This window comes from Podarcis raffonei, chromosome 2 (genome assembly GCF_027172205.1).
Source record: "Podarcis raffonei isolate rPodRaf1 chromosome 2, rPodRaf1.pri, whole genome shotgun sequence".
In the NCBI taxonomy this organism is placed as follows: domain Eukaryota; kingdom Metazoa; phylum Chordata; class Lepidosauria; order Squamata; family Lacertidae; genus Podarcis; species Podarcis raffonei.
The window spans coordinates 41917539-41933437 of NC_070603.1; the positions used below are offsets into that span (position 1 = coordinate 41917539).

The following is a 15899-nucleotide window of genomic DNA, read 5'->3' on the forward strand; positions in this document are numbered from 1 at the left end:
TTTAACCAAAGGAAAGAACATGAAGGAGGGAAGACAAAATAAGAATTAAGAGAGGAAACAAGAAGGAAGAAGAAATAACAAAGACACTGCACAAAACATGCCTAGCTGCATGTTTGAAGATGCCCTGGTTTATGTTGACTGGCAGGAATCTTTCCTAGCCCTACCTAGAGATACCAGGGACAGACACTGACAGCTTCTGCCATTGCATAATGGCCCTTCCCTGAGCTAAGGCCCTTCCAAATGCTTCCAGTGATGTGCAGCCAGGCCAGATGCAGAGGCTAGGTGAACAATTCCACAATGAGCCGGAGTAACAGTGGTAGCAGTATTTAGACCCCTGCTGCTGAATCTGTTTTCCAAACAAACATGAACTATTACCTTCCCTCTTTTTCTTTGAATGCACCCTCCATGAGCCACTGACAACCCAATCTGTACCTATACCTGAGCGAAACCCATTGACTATAACAGAGATAAGCTGATTTACACCAACAAGACCCTAGCCCCCTACATCTGCTCCGAAGCAATTCTTCAGAAAAGTGGCTTTCCATTAGCTGACGCAGTGGCTTGTCCCAGGCTCTTTTAAGTCCAGTTGATAAGTGGCACCATCAGAAGGGATACAAAGGGGTGAGCGCTGCTGTTAATGTCAGTGTCGTTACAAAGGATGTTCAGCAGCAAGAATATAGTGCTGCCGGCAACGCTGCTATCTGCCACTGGAAGGAGTCTGAATGAGAACGATGCAGGGGTAATTGTGCTCCTAAAAGCCACAAGTCTTGCAGTGTTGTGCAAAAAGCTTAAGTGCTTTATCAGAAGAAAGCAAATCACAAATGCAAACTCCTGAATATTCAGGTCCCCCCACCATACAGTAGCAGCATAACAAGCATCAGTGGGTGCTCCCCTTTCATTGCTCTGTTCTTCTGTTGTTGTGAGCTGAGTTGTGCTTTAATTAAAGCAATACAGGAATGTTTACCAGGAAGTTTGTTCTTGGCAGCAGTTTCCTCCTCTACAGCTGTGTCTTGCATATTCCTAACTCTCTGGAGAAAGGGCTATATTTCAGAATCTACATCCAGGGCAAATTCTACACTGTGTGTACACAACAAGCTCAAAAAAGTCCCAGGTTCAACCCTTGCAGCATCTCCAGCTAGGGCTGGGAATGTCCCCTGCCTGAAATCTTGGAGGGCTGCTGCCAGTCAGTGCATGCAATACTAAACTAGATGGACCAGTGGTCTGATTTGGTAGAAGGCAGCTTTTTTGTATTCCATGCCCTTAAGACGGGGGGGGGGGGGAGGTGAGGGATAGGATTTAACAAACAGAGGAGAGGAAGGATGAATTGGCACATTTCTGAAGATTCCAACTAGGAGCTGGCAATCATTCATAGTTTTCAGACTCACAATTGCTGTATGGATTTGGGGGGGGGAGTGCCAGGGAGAGCCGGTGTTTAAAAAGACTTGGGAAATCAAAGACATGCAGGCCGCTGCTGTGGCAAGTTCCAGTCCAGTCTCCCCAAAGACTCAGTGAGGTTTCTCTATAAAACCTGCACTGATTAAAAACAGGAGTAGCTATCTTTCCTGCATTTACCTAGCTGGAACTCTGTGGTCGCCAGTTGATTAAGCATATAGTATACAGCAGAGTTAGCCAACATGGTACCCTTCAGATGTTCTTGAACTCCCATCCGTCCCAGTCAGCATAGCCAATGGGCAAGAATGGTGGAAGCTGAAGTCCACCAACTGGTTCCTCATCCTTGGGCTTGTCCTTCCTAGCAAAAACACAAGAAACAGCATTTTCTGCTCCTGTCCTTGAGTTTGAGAATAATTCCAGGCTTGATGTGTATGGATGGTCAGGGCCTTGATACTGTGGCTCCAACCTCCAAGACAGAAGAAACCCACCTTCAACATGACATGTTATCTAGGAACTGTTGGAAAGAGAGAGAAATCAGACCCTGCTTCTGATGTTTGTTTCTGAAATGACAAGTGTGGGAACTTCTTAGCAACTCACTCCACCTTTCTCTCCCTCCCAGTTCTATTCTGTTTGGCATCCATTCCAAAGAAAGGCCCTTTCTCTTTCCTTCTTGACATTCTAGTATAAGAGGATCGTTCTCTATTCCTTCATACACACCTTCTCCTGGCTGCTGCTCCCACAATAGCTGAGTTAGGCTTATACAGAGCTCAAAAATAGCAAATTTCAAGAGTAAGACCTTGAAACAGCCTCTTGCCAACAACACATCCACAACAACAACCCTGCTCAGTATTTATTGAGCAATAAATAAATAAATCTTACAAATATATTCCAGCCAAGGCAATGATGCCTTGCAACAGCCCCACCATGTGGCATTTTGCAGATGGAACACAACTGAGGGAGAAATCGTCTTTACCATGGGATGTTTTTAATCTCTAGTGTAGAAAGAACCAGGCTAGGGATGAACTGAGTGGTCTCCAGCCAGAGACTGCTTGCACGAATATGTTATAAGACCTAATTGTCTACCTATGAAAATTCAGCCTCTTGAGTTTAATCTGTTTCTTTCACTTACTTTGAATGAACCGCCAGACAATGCCCCAAATAGAAAGGAAGGTGTAATGTCAGGGGTGGGAAACCTGTGGCCTCCTAGATGTGGTTGGGTTCCAAATCCCATCAGCCTCATCTAGCATCACCAATAGCCAAGGAATGATGGAAGTTGCCATGTTGGCTACCCACGACGTACAGAATGGTTGCAATCTGCAAAAAAAAAAAAATCATCCTCTTTATGGAATGGAAATGCTCTTCTAAACTGGTAGTATGGTGGTGATGTCAATAATAAACTTAGTTCAACTGCTCTATTGCTATCCACAGCCTTTTTCTTCCCTACTTTTGTGTGTTCCCAGATTTGTGTCTTATATAATTATGGTAGGAACAAGGGGAGCTATTGTTTGTATTTGTTTTTGTGACATGTACTTTATCTGTTCCCTGCTTTATCTGTTTGAGTTAATATAAGATTCAGAATTATTATTAATAAAAATAGTAAACCCCACCTAGGTTACAGGGAATTTCAAAGGCATCATTTATAACTGTACAAAATTGTATGGAATATAACATGGAGGAAAGGAAAAAAATATAAGCCTGCAGGGGTGAAACATTTTGGCTGAAACCCAGGAGAATGTTTTGGTAGGACTGCACACTTGGTAAGTTGAAGGAGATAGGAGTCAAATGCCTTGGTATTCTCACCACTATTATTATTTTATTGAATTTTAATCTCTAGCAAAGGTCGCAGAATCCAGCTTTTTGCCTCTCACCAGTTTGTTTGATCATAGATGCGAAAAGCCATTAAGGTTCAGTAATTAATCACAGATGGAGAAATTTGAAGCAAAAGCTGCACATGACAATGGGAGACTGTTTCAGATTTTAAGCAGTGCTCAAATTCAGAGGCTACCCTCTTCTGGTTTCAAATGGCCCTCTTAGTTACTGTCTTGTTAGAGTGTTGGAGGGTGTGATTAGCTAAAACTGGGGTGGGGACTCAGCTGGTGAGGCTTATGCATTTTGTTCCCTACATAATGGGAGCATTGCTTTTAAGTGCAAAATGTGTGCACAGGTTGGAGATGAGCCGTCCCCAAACTCACCTCCTGGCAGCCCTCTCCCAGGTATGTGAGCTGGCTTCTGACATAAGAGGCCAGTTTTGGGGTGGGAGATGGCAATGAATTGTTGGGAGTTATGCTGCAGGGAAATTCAACTCTCCTTACCCATTGCAACCTTAAAATTAGGCCCTTGCTCTCACTTAGTAGCAACAGGACAGACAGTTTAAACAAATTGGTCTGCCACTGTGATGATTGCAACAACTCAGAATGCACAATATGACACACAATACCTCCCAAACAAACAATTCCACTGAGTTACTGAAGTGCTTCTATTGCAACATTTAACTGTAGCATTCTTCCCCCAATTTTCTCCTCCTGACATTCTGAACTTTTAGCTCACAACAGGCTGAAAACTGTCAAATGGGACAGTTCTCTGTGCAGAGTTCCAATCTTTCATTTGTAGTCAACACCGATTAACCTGGAATCCTGAGACTAGAAAAAGCACACCTACTTACACACAGGTCTCTCAATTGATTCATGTACAATCAATTAAAAATAAGGCAGTTCCTTCCCACAGGCTTGCAACCTAAAAGATATGACACAAAAGAAAAATGGGATGGGGAGGGTGCTGTTGTTATTGTTGTTATAGCCCACCCATATGACTAGGTTGCCCCAGCCACTCTGGGCGGCTTCCAACATATATAAAAACATAATAAAACATGAAACATGAAAAAACTCCCCTATACAGGGCTGCCTTCAGATGTCTTCTAAAGTCTGTATAGTTACTTATCTTCTTGGCTCAGGGGTCACATAACTCCATGCCCTCCAACATTCCTCTGAAGAAAATAGGGATGTCCTAAGGAAAAGCGGGACATTCCAGGATCAAGCGAGAAACTGGGACTGCTTCTGTAAATTCAGGACAGTCGCTGGAAACTAGGGACACTTGGAGGGCCTGCTATTATGATTGTTCCATCAGCACAAACATTTCTGCTTGCATGGCAAAATGATCTCCCCTCTGCAATGTTGTGGAAGGACAACACTTAGGAGGAATGAAGATGAGACTAACTGAGAACTGCAGGATGTGCATGTGGGTGACGGAGGGGAGGTTAATTCAAGAGCCATAGAGGACTCGGTTTAAGAAAAGGGTTGTAGGCAAGCAAGCCAACCCACAGTGTCTGTTCCCTACCATGGCAGCCTCCCCACTAAGGCCAGGACAGGAAACTCTCACTGCCCTTTGAAGTCACCCATGGCCTGGAGAGGGACATTCTGCTCACCCCAAGGCAAACTGTCTGGCTGACTTTCTCTTCACACAGAGAACTGGGCAGACAGAAGAATGAAGGGAGAGACAAAAGGCCCCATCAGAAAGACATGACTCAGAAATGGCATTTTCTCTATTCTAATAAGCGATGTTGTGTCAGAGAGGTAATTTATTCATGGGGTGCTGATGCAGTTGCCATGGAGAACCTAAGAAAAAGAAGCTGAGCTTTTAAAGCACACACTGTATCCAAGAGCCGAGCGCTCAGTCAGGGAGAAGATGTAAAGACACTGGGAGAGAAGGGTGAAGTACAAGACAATTAAAGCTAACCTACTGTGGCTTCCACTCCATCATGAGGTAATGCTCCAAAACTTTTCCATCACTGACTTCAGGAGAATTCAGGCTCAGCCCCAGTGTAAAGGAATTTGCTGCAGCCCACGTGAAAACACAAGGACGGCATGACTGGATCAGCCCTGGGGAATACTTATTATGATTATTTATTTTATTTGGAGCATTTGGAGCTCACTCTTTGGTCTAAAAGGCTCCCAGAGTGGCTTAAGGTAAAGGTAAAGGGACCCCTGACTATTAGGTCCAGTCATGACTCACTCTGGAGTTGCGGCGCTCATCTCGCTTTATTGGCTGAGGGAGCCGGCATACAGCTTCCGGGTCATGTGGCCAGCATGACTAAGCCGCTTCTGGTGAACCAGAGCAGTGCATGGAAACGCCGTTTACCTTCCCGCTGGAGTGGTACCTATTTATGTACTTGCACTTTGGCGCGCTTTCGAACTGCTAGGTTGGCACGAGCAGGGACCAAGCAACAGGAGCTCACCCTGTCATGGGGATTCGAACTGCTGACCTTCTGATCGGCAAGTCCTAGGCTCTGTGGTTTAACATGAATGAAACAGGTCACTGCCTACAGGCTTACAATGGTTGGGGGTGGAATGACACACAAGAGGGAAAGGACAGGGAGGGAAGAGGAAAATAAAAATCAAACTCAGGCACCAATTCTTAAACAGCTGTTCTTAAAATGACCAGCTGGCACAGTTCAGGGTTAGGAGGTGCCTGGCGGAGTTGGGTTTTCAACAAAGCTGATGGAATGAGCCCTGCTTCTAATCTCTTGCTATGGTAGCCTGATGGAATGGCTGACCCCACATGACAGCTGAGGGGAGAGGAGGCCTGATGGAGCTGGCCTACCACACACAGCAGAGCTGATGGAATGATCAAGACTTCCACCACAGACAGTGCCCAATCCACAATGGGTTGGGGTGAAGGATGCAAATACTACACTGGGCTGGTGCAATAACATTTGCTCAGCCAAATCTTGGGCACTCTCGTGCTGTTCATGCTTCCAGTGAGGGAGGGGCACATTTCTGTGGTGACAAGATCCCAGGATTTGCTGAAAAGCACCCACACAATGTCGATGGTTAGCTGGCATTTCTGCAGCATGATCAGCCACACGCCTGAAGGAAGTCAGCGTAGGAGCCTTGCAGATGCATTCCACTCCCCAGGAAACCTTTTGGAGCTTCAGGGCTTGACGGAGCTTGCGAGTCCCAGTCTCAAATATTTTTGCACCTGAAGAGACCAGTTAAAGTTTCACTACTTCAAAGTTGCCACCATGGTAATCACTCTTGCTTATCTGCACAAAAGCCCAGACTTGTATGTAGTATCAACCTATCAATCTGGTTGTCACCATCAAAGTTTTCATTTTTGCCATAGCAACTGTGAGACAATAGGGTGGATGGAACTGAACACAACAACCTCTTTGGGCCAGTGGTCACATTTTGAACTTTGAGAATATATTTTGCCCAGTATGATGAATTTGCATGATGTTTTCACTAATATATGCATTCCTGTACACACTTTATACCAATGTTTGCACACACACCCCGCCCCATCGCTCAGCTGGAGAACTGCAATATAAAATTTGGAGATGTGTGAATTTTAAAGGCTGTTTGTGTTTCAGTTCACATATTGTTTCAGAAAGTGAGGATAGGATAAAGTGAATCTAATTTCTTTTCAGCTCTAATCAGAACTCATGCTGTGCCACAATGTTGTTTCAAAGAGCATTATGTGTGTTTTGATTTCTTAATGCTCTCCTCCATCTAGCAGAAAAGGTTAATTTGACCATTCTTCTAAATGACAACTCCTTCCTGTTATCCTGACCACTCTGAAACCACTGGCCGCTAAAAGTATATGCTTGCTACTTCACACAATCTCCCTGGCCAGTTCAGTCCTTCTCCGAGGGCAAATGATGGATTGTGGCATTTACTGGTACCTTTCACACAAGAAGAAAATGGTAGCTTCACATAGGACCCTACATCATTCCCAGTGCAGAACAGCCCTGTGGTTGCTAAGCAACCCTTCTGCATCTTCCGGAAGGTTCTGTGGCCCCAACTGTAACAGACTCTCTTTGCCTGATTCCTCCCAAGGCATTAGGAGAGGTGGAAAGGGGTGTCTCTAGCTCTGCGTAGAGTGTTGGGTTTAAAAGGGCTAGGGGTGCATTGCCTAGCCAGTGAGCAGGCATCATGACCACCATGGATGAAGAGGATCTGAGCGAGTATTTCCGCATACAGTATGGACAGAAGTTGCTGAAACTTCTGATGTGAGTTAAATGCCACATCTCTTCCAGAAAGAACCTTCCTTTGAGCTCCTCTCTATTCTACTTTTTACTCTCCGTGGTCTTCTTCTTTGCTTTTGGTATCTTCTTTCTTTTCCCTTCTAGGTTCTCCTGCTTCACACACCCCCCCCCCACTTTTTATAAAAGGGTCCAAGGTCTTACCAGCATCCTGGTTCCAGCAACAGCTGGTCAGGTGCATCTGGAAAGTCTACGTCAGGGACTGGGCTGAGGAAGAATGGTGGGGGCTGCCTCAGTCCTCTTGAACCTTCCCAAGAACAGGAGGACAGTATAGATTTAGAACAGTGGTTTACAGAAGGCCATAGTTCAGAGGCTGCAGATGAGAAAAGCTGGGAAATATGGGGAGAAGAACAGCAGGAAGAAGTACTGACAGTCTCAGTGTCTTTGGAAAGCATTCCTGAGCCACCCTCTCCCAGGACTAGGCAGGCATTGCGAGTAGTAGAACAGAAAGCTCAGAGGCAGAAAGCTCAGATCAGCTGGCGCAGGGATGACATAGGAATGACAGAGGGGGTTGGAATTTATTCAGAGCAATGCCATTATTTAATAAAGACTGCATTCATTTGTGTCTCTCTATAAATACTCAATAAATTACGTGGTAAGAACTCTTCTTGTTTATCTGTTTTTTGGCTGCCACCGGGGAGGGATTGGATTCACTGAAGCCTACCCAAACTAGACATGAAGGTAACAGCCCCCTATACTGGAAAACTGAATGAGGAGGATTTTAACTTCACCTCCAGTGTTATGGTCCTGTTTGTAACATCCATCTGCTGCCATTAACTTTTTTTAAAAAAAAATGTAGGAGATCCTGAACATAAATCTCTATGTCACATGTAGTTTAATCCTTTGGATCCTTTGATGAGGGACTTTGTAAAGCACTTTTTGTATTTTCAAATGTATAGCATCTACTGGATTATCACTATTTATACACTTGTTGGCATGCTCAAATAATCCTAATTCTAATTGTTGCAGGATACTTCCCTGGATGGTGCTGTACCCCTGTTCCCAAGTGGTTTGGCAACTAACCAGACCACCCAGTACTAAAACAAGCATAGCTTCCTCTCTTCTTGGCTCCATGATTAGCTGTTCACTTTTCCTTTCCAACATCCTTCTTCGTCTGTCTTATGTTCCTTTCACTGCTTTCATTTCCCTTTCTTCCACTATTGCCACTAAAGTTTCGTTTCCTTCCTCCAAACCCCTTTCTCTTGCTGGGTATCTAAATTGAATCCAAGCCCCATTTTCTTGTTGCTCCTTGTAGACCTTGTAGTTTGGAACCCTTGTCTGTTATCTGACTGAAACTCATCTCTGGGCTTGATCCAGGCACCTTTGGACAAACAGGATATTCTACCATTCTGCCCCTTCATCCTAAGGTGTGTGAGCTGCACAAAACCTACCTAGCTCACAGGTCCTATGACTTACAAATATCTCTGCACTCTTCATGGGAAAATTCTTTTTCTCTTTTATTAGGAAATTCCCAGTATCTGAGGAGGAGTCCCCATCTCCCTCCATTCGGCTCCTGGAGAAGAAAAAAGAAGCCAAATTGGTTCACCAGGCCATGGAGGCACAAAAGGAGGTGAGGAGACACCCTGCTTTACCGCGTCTGTATCTCTGATGACCAGCTCTACCTTCATTTGTCACCAGCCACTTCAAAACCACAGAACTACATGGCTTATTGGCAGCAAATTGCACATGTTTCCCCTATTTTCTATCAAAACACCTTCTGATCCACCTGGCCAGGATGCTAATTTCTTTGAAGTTTTGAGCTCTCTGTAACTTGAGAGAAAAGAAGGAGGCAACACAGTCTTCCAACACCTAACAGAACAAGAAGACTACTGCAGCCTTCCCTGACCAGGTGTCCTCCAAATATTTTGGATTTTAGCTTCCATCAGCATTAGAATGGTTAATAGGGACAGTGTGAGCTGTAGTCCAAAATATCTCAAAGGCACCAGTCTGAGCTACTGGAATCAGATGTCCTACTGGTCTCTTCCCTCTGTGAACCTTTCAGGCATTCAAGACAAGGATGGAAGCCCTGAACAATCGTTGGGAGGAACTTGGTTCTAAGGAGATTCAGTTGAAAGCATATATTCGGAAATTTGAGCAATTCATACAGGTATTTGCTTTTTGCAATTCTCTGGCTCTTACGTTATAAGACCTCCACCCTATTTAAGCACAGCACAGGCCTGATTGTGATATGCCTGGAGCTCCACACAGGCTAGTTGCTCTCCACCCAATAGTAGAATCATAGAATTGTAGAGATTGAAGGGACCACAAGAGTCATCTGGTCCAACTTCCTGCAATGCAGGAATCTTTTGCCTAACGTGGGACTCAAACCCATGACCTTGAGATTAAGAGTCTCATGCCCAACCGATTGAGCTATCCTAACTGAAACTATCCCGGTTTAACTTAGGTGGAGTGATAGGGGGTCTCTGCTCCTAGGGCATAACCTGGGCAAGGACATAAAATATTTAAGATTCATTTAATGCAATCACCAGGTATTTAAATCACATTGTGTTTTATTTTCAACATCGAATTAGTGAGCTTGTCTTCCAGGTGTAGAGGACAGTCTAAATATCAGCTTGTGGAAGATTACCAGAGACTCAATAAATTCAGCAGGCTATGCAAAGTGCCATAGCTGAGGCTTCTGCAGGCTAAGTCAAGCAAACCATATTCAGGCATTGACTACTGCTAGCAGTGGAGAAGATCAAGCCACATTGGCTCCATCAGCCAGCTGCATTTTTGCACACCAGATGCTGAGTAGACTCAGTTTGAATGCCAATAATTTCAGCAGTGGTACCTTTAAAGCAGTACCTCCATTTCCTAGCTCAACTCAGTGCTGGTTCTGATGGAGACATGGTGTCAGGAGAGATCATAGCTCGGTGGTAGAGCACACGGTTTGTGTGCATGAGGTCTCATGTTCAATCCCAGCCTTGGGCAAAGAAATGGCTAGTTAGTTATAGCACGCCTCTGCCTCCAGAACAGTACTAGCAGGCATTACTGGGCTAGATGGGCAAATATCCTGACAGGGTACAGGGCAACTTCCTATGCACTTCTGACAGCCTTATAGACTCTGCATCTTGTCTTGATTCCTTTTCAATGGTATGTGGGGTGGGGTCCAACATGGGACCATTAGGAGAATGACCAGAAACGGATCAGAGCCCTGAAGAAAGCCAACAAGGAGCGGGAACTGAAGAAGCAGCGAGTGAAAGAGCTGGCCAAGGCCAAGATAGAGATGGCAGCTCTGAAGCAACAGCACCAGAAGCTCTACAACAAGCTACAGCAATACTCCATCTTCAACAAGTACCTGGAGAAAGTGGTTGAGGTCTCTGAGGTACGTATGGCTGCTAAGAAAGGAGGCAAAGCCTAAGGGTGGAGCTCAAGAGCAGATGTCCAGTTCTTTGGTGTGTAGCCTGTGTGCAGAACCAGAGAAACAGGCGGGGGGACAAAGGACCAACACTTGAGGTGAGGAGTGGCAGAAACCTCAGTTACCTTATTGTGGTTCTGTCTGTGCCACCAGAAATCTGCAGATCAGATTTAAGTAAAGGTAAAGGTACATCTGACATTATGTCCAGTAGGGGACGACTCTGGGGTTGCGGTGCTCATCTCGCTCTATTGGTCGAGGAGCCGGCGTTTGTCCACAGACAGCTTCCGGGTCATGGGGCCAGCATGACTAAGCCCCTTCTAGCGAACCAGAGCAGTGCACAGAAACGCTGTTTACCTTCCCACTGGATCGATACCTATTTATCTAGTTGCACTTTGACTTGCTTTTGAATTGCTAGGTTGGTAGGAACAGGGACTAAGCAACTGGGGCTCACCCCCTCATGGTGATTCAAACCACCGACCTTCTGGTTGGCAAGCCCTACGCTCTGTGGTTTAGCCAGTGCTTTTTCTTTTTTTATATAAAAAAGTTTATGGTTATTCTCATTTTCCTATTCATATTGAAATACTGCCCCTCAATGAGGCCAAACTTAGATTCACAAAATGTTTAGAGGTATGCGTACCCCTGCATCCCCCCAGAGAAAAAAAGCACTGGGTTTAGCACTGGCTCTACAGTTGATGCTAAACCAAGTTCTAGAATCTGAAGTTTCTACAGTTGATGCTAAACTAAGTTCTAGAATCTGAAGTTTAGAACAACTGGGTCATTGGTGCAACTGCTATTCAAGCATCTACACAGTTTCATGAACAATGGTGGTGACTTTGTATCTTGAGCATTTGTCCCCCTATTTGCTGCCTTTAAGCTGTAGTTCTGGACAGTGCAGTACAGCCTTGGTCAAATACCCATTGTATAATAATAGCTGGCTTCCTGAGCCAGTATATTGGCTGGCTGCGCTATGGTGTCTGTAGCCAGGCACCCATCTGTTCCTGCATGTCCAAGGGTCTGTCATGGGGAGGAGATGATGTGATCCTTGAGGGGCTACTATTTGGAATTGACTATTGGCTAAGGGAAGATCGGTATCTCAGGGTTCAGAACAGTAATGCAAGGCATTCCCTGTAGTTTGAGGAGATCCGGGAGGTCATCGGTCGCTACAAGACCCTCGTAGGGATGCACCGGGACCTTGTGCAGTCAGCACAGGAGGGGATGGAGATGATTGAGCAAGCTAAAGTCCGCCTGGCGCGCTACAAGGAGGAAAAAGATGATGAGATGCTGCAGCACAACAATGAGCTAGCCCGCCTACAGCTGCGTTTCGATCATGCCCGCAGCGATGTCATCGTCTGGGTAAGGAGTAGGGGTGGGGAAATGTATTTCTTTGCATGGAGGGCTTTGACCCAGTAATACGATGGCAAGCCTGAAACCAGTCTGGATGGATCAGAATCTTTGTCTCTTCCTGAACTATCTGCATATCCTAACAGGCTTACTCTCATCCCAGACCTCGGTGTAATCATAACTTAAAATCCGCTGCCATGAACCCATACCCTTGACTATCTGCAGACAAACCCTGGCTCAGTGAACACCTAAGCCAGAGAGGATGGCAAGAATGGTCAGCAATCCACTGGGCATCACTGGGAGCCATTTACCTGTTTGGCAGTGGGCAGGGCATTTTGGCTAGCACACAGCACTTTAAGTATCACTCAAAATCAGAGATAGGGAATCTGAAGCCTGGAGCCAAAATCTGCTCACAGAGCTACAGTTCTGTAAGTGGTTTAATAGTCAATCCCTTGTCCTGGGGAACTTTGGGGACTGTGAGTAGAATAGGGGTCTCCTAACAACTCTCAGCAACTATAACAAACTACAGTTCCCATGATTCTTTTGGGAAGCCATGATTGCTTAAAGTGGCATGATACTTCTTTCAAAACAGTGCAAATGGGGCTGGAGTATTCAGAAAATCATAGCATTGGAAGGGACCCTAAGGATCATCTAGTCCAAACCCCACCCCACCCCAGGAATATGCAGCAGTCCCTTACCAGGATTGAACCTGCAAACTTGGCATCATCAACACCACGCTCTAACCAGCTGAACTATTAGGGAGTCTCAGGAGCCATTCCAGACCACCATATGTGTTCTTTATCAGGAAGAAATGACAGAAGGAGGGAGCTACTTCATTTTTAAACCTCGTTAGTGGTAGCCAGAGAACGTTTACCACCATCTTTGGCAATGGTGAATATCTTACAGTTTAGGGAGGGAAAAGAAAGATGCTGGGCTTGTGTTTGAATGACTAACTACAGCAGGATAAGGCAGGATGATGCCATGAACCCTAACTGGGGCTGCCCATTTCTGCCTAGTAACAAACTTCTTAGCATTTGAACCAATATTCCATGGGGGGGGGGGAGGCAGACAGGCAGACAATAACACAGAACATTTTGCTGAAAAGGCTTTGTGTGTGGCCGATCAGATTGCACAATGGAAATGCAAAACATAAGAGAGGCATCTTAGGCTGGTTGCTATGCAAGTTGTGTTGAGCCCTGTCCCCGCCATCTCCCCCAAATGAAATTCAGGGCACTTTTAACATGGAAAGTAGCAGCATACTAGTCACGTCCATCGAAACCTCATTTTCTATGCCTCTGCCTTCTCCGCAGGAGTCACGTTGGGCCCATATCCAGAATACGGCCGCGAAGAAAACATTGATGCTGGGTACCATCAAGATGGCCACTTTGAATCTCTTCCAGAGTGTAGCCAAACAGATGAAGGAGGCTTTAATGGTGCCCGTGGAGGACACACACAAGCAGCTGGATATGGTACACGTGTCCCAAGTTCTCCACCTCTCTTCTCCAGGGTCTGGCAGTGCTTTTAGGCTATACCCGAAGGTCTCAGGGCAGAACAAAATCAAAATACACATGGGGTTGAGTGCCCTGAGGGGGCACCGTCTCTTGCGTTTCTGCCACCTGAGATGGTTGCTTCACCCCGCCTCGTGAGTGGGCCATTTCTGTTTGCAAGCTGAGTATAAAGTCTTCAGTCCTTCATTGTTTGAGGCCCATCAATCCATGTTGTGACAAGGAGATACAATTGGGAGGGCTTAAATCTGGTTCATCCAGAATGTATCTGGAAATGAAACACAGTGAGCTGGGACCTGTGGTGAATTGATGGCTCTTGTGCTACAGCATGTTCTCTCTCCAGTGTAGTTTGGACATTGCTTTTCCCCACCAACCCCATAGTCCATAGTTCTACCAAGAGTTCTATCCTCCAGACCAGCAGCCCCAATTAAATCCCAAAGTAGCTTTCTTTTCTTTTAAAAAGAAGAGGAAGTAAAATCAGTTACGGTTCAGTGGGCGAAGGACATTAGGTACAATATACAGATGACAGAACGGGAAAATTTATGGAGAAATGAACTGAAATTTATGGCTTGCTTTACTATAAAGGAAAACTTTATGAAGATGCTATACAGATGGTACATCACACCCAGCAAATTGGGTAAAATGTACAAAACCAACTCAAATTTATGCTGGAGGTGTAGAGAACTAGAGGGAACAATGTACTATATGTGGTGGGGTTGTAAAGAAAATAAAGAGCTTTTGGGAACTTAAATACAATAAACTAAAAAAATTGTTCAAAATAATGTTTATCAAAAAACCTGAAGCCTTCCTCTTAGGCATTATGGCATCAGACATTCTGAGAAAGAAAAGGAGGATTTTTATGTACACAACAACTGCAGTGAGAATGCTGATAGCCAAGGGACGGAAAGGAGATAAAATTCCAACAAAAGAAGAGTGGCAGGTTAAACTGTTTGAATATATGGAATTAGCAAATATGACAGAGAAGATCAGGTATCCATCAACCTAAAAGTTCAAAAAGGAATGAGAGATTTATAGACAATATTTAAAAGAACATTGTCCCCACATTAAAACTTTAGGATGCTTTGAATAACTCTTGGAATAACATAGGGTAAAAAGAACACAAATACTTTAAGATTTAATACAGGTTGAGTTTATTGAAAAATAGAGGCAAGTAATAAGGAAACAAAGAACCCACACTAAGGAGGGTGAAAGTTGGTGGCTGAAATATTTTTGTGTTTCCATGTTGTATTGTTCTTTTTTCTTTTTATTTGTGAGTTATGTTTTGTGGTTTGTTTGTGTGTGTGTCATTTATAAACTAATAAAGACTGAAATAATAAAAAATAATAAAAATCCCAAAGTAGCCCCCAGTTCCAGCCTATGCTCTTGTGATGGCTGCCCCGCTACTTGTATTAATCAGATGTTCATCCTCTTTGTTCTCAGATCCAGCAGTTTATCCAGGACCTGTCTGACATCTGGTCAGAGGTGAAGAAGAAAGAGCAAAACAGATCGCTAACAGGAATGAACAAGGAGTGACCCAGGAGGTGTCAGAAAAAGAGTATAATGGTCCCTGCTTCTCTTCTCTCAGAGAACCCCCTCAGCTGTGCTTTGCTTGTCCTTTGGAATGGTTGATGCCCCACGACTGCATTTTAATCAATATCCTTCCCACCCTTTACTTTCCCTTCACCGGAAACAAAACATAGTCTGTATGGTATATAAAGAGAATATTTTAGTTAGTGGAGCCTTGGGTTCTCATCTGCCTTTGTTTCCACATGAATAAAATGAATCCTGTGCCACAGACCCACCGTTGGCAGCCTGTCGATAAGTTGTTTGGAACTGGGTGGCCTGCCAAACATGTGCTCTTTGCGGGAAGTATTCTGCAATCCCAATGCATTTGTGGTGGATTTATACTGACCTGCCCACACACCACTCCTCTTGATTAGTTGATTTTTGCCAAAGCTATTGCCTTACTGGCATCAGGGTTTGAATAGATGCACAATAGCACAACGACAGCAAGACCAGCCCCTGCCCTCCAAATATTTGTACAGGGTTTCAGCAGGAAGTCACAGGACATTCAGTGATTGGAAACAAAGCAGGATGCACACCCCGAAACCTTTTCAGGCACAAACAGTGTTGAAGGTAAAAAGGTAAAGGGACCCCTGACGATTAGGTCCAGTCGTGGCCGACTTTGGGGTTGCAGCGCTCATCTCGCTTTATTGGCCGAGGGAGCCGGCATACAGCTTCCAGGTCATGTGGCCAGCATGACTAA

At 44.8% G+C, this 15899-nt stretch overlaps 1 protein-coding gene across 1 annotated transcript; it reads left to right on the forward strand.

The window, feature by feature from the left end:
* The first annotated feature begins 7179 nt into the window (after positions 1-7179).
* Positions 7180-15371, forward strand: CCDC42 (coiled-coil domain containing 42). The gene is made up of 7 exons (XM_053376188.1): positions 7180-7396; positions 8894-8999; positions 9432-9536; positions 10557-10754; positions 11919-12140; positions 13439-13597; positions 15074-15371. The coding sequence occupies exons 1-7, from the start codon at positions 7320-7322 to the stop codon at positions 15164-15166; spliced, it is 960 nt and encodes a 319-aa protein (XP_053232163.1). The 5' UTR covers positions 7180-7319; the 3' UTR covers positions 15167-15371.
* The last annotated feature ends 528 nt before the right edge of the window (positions 15372-15899 follow it).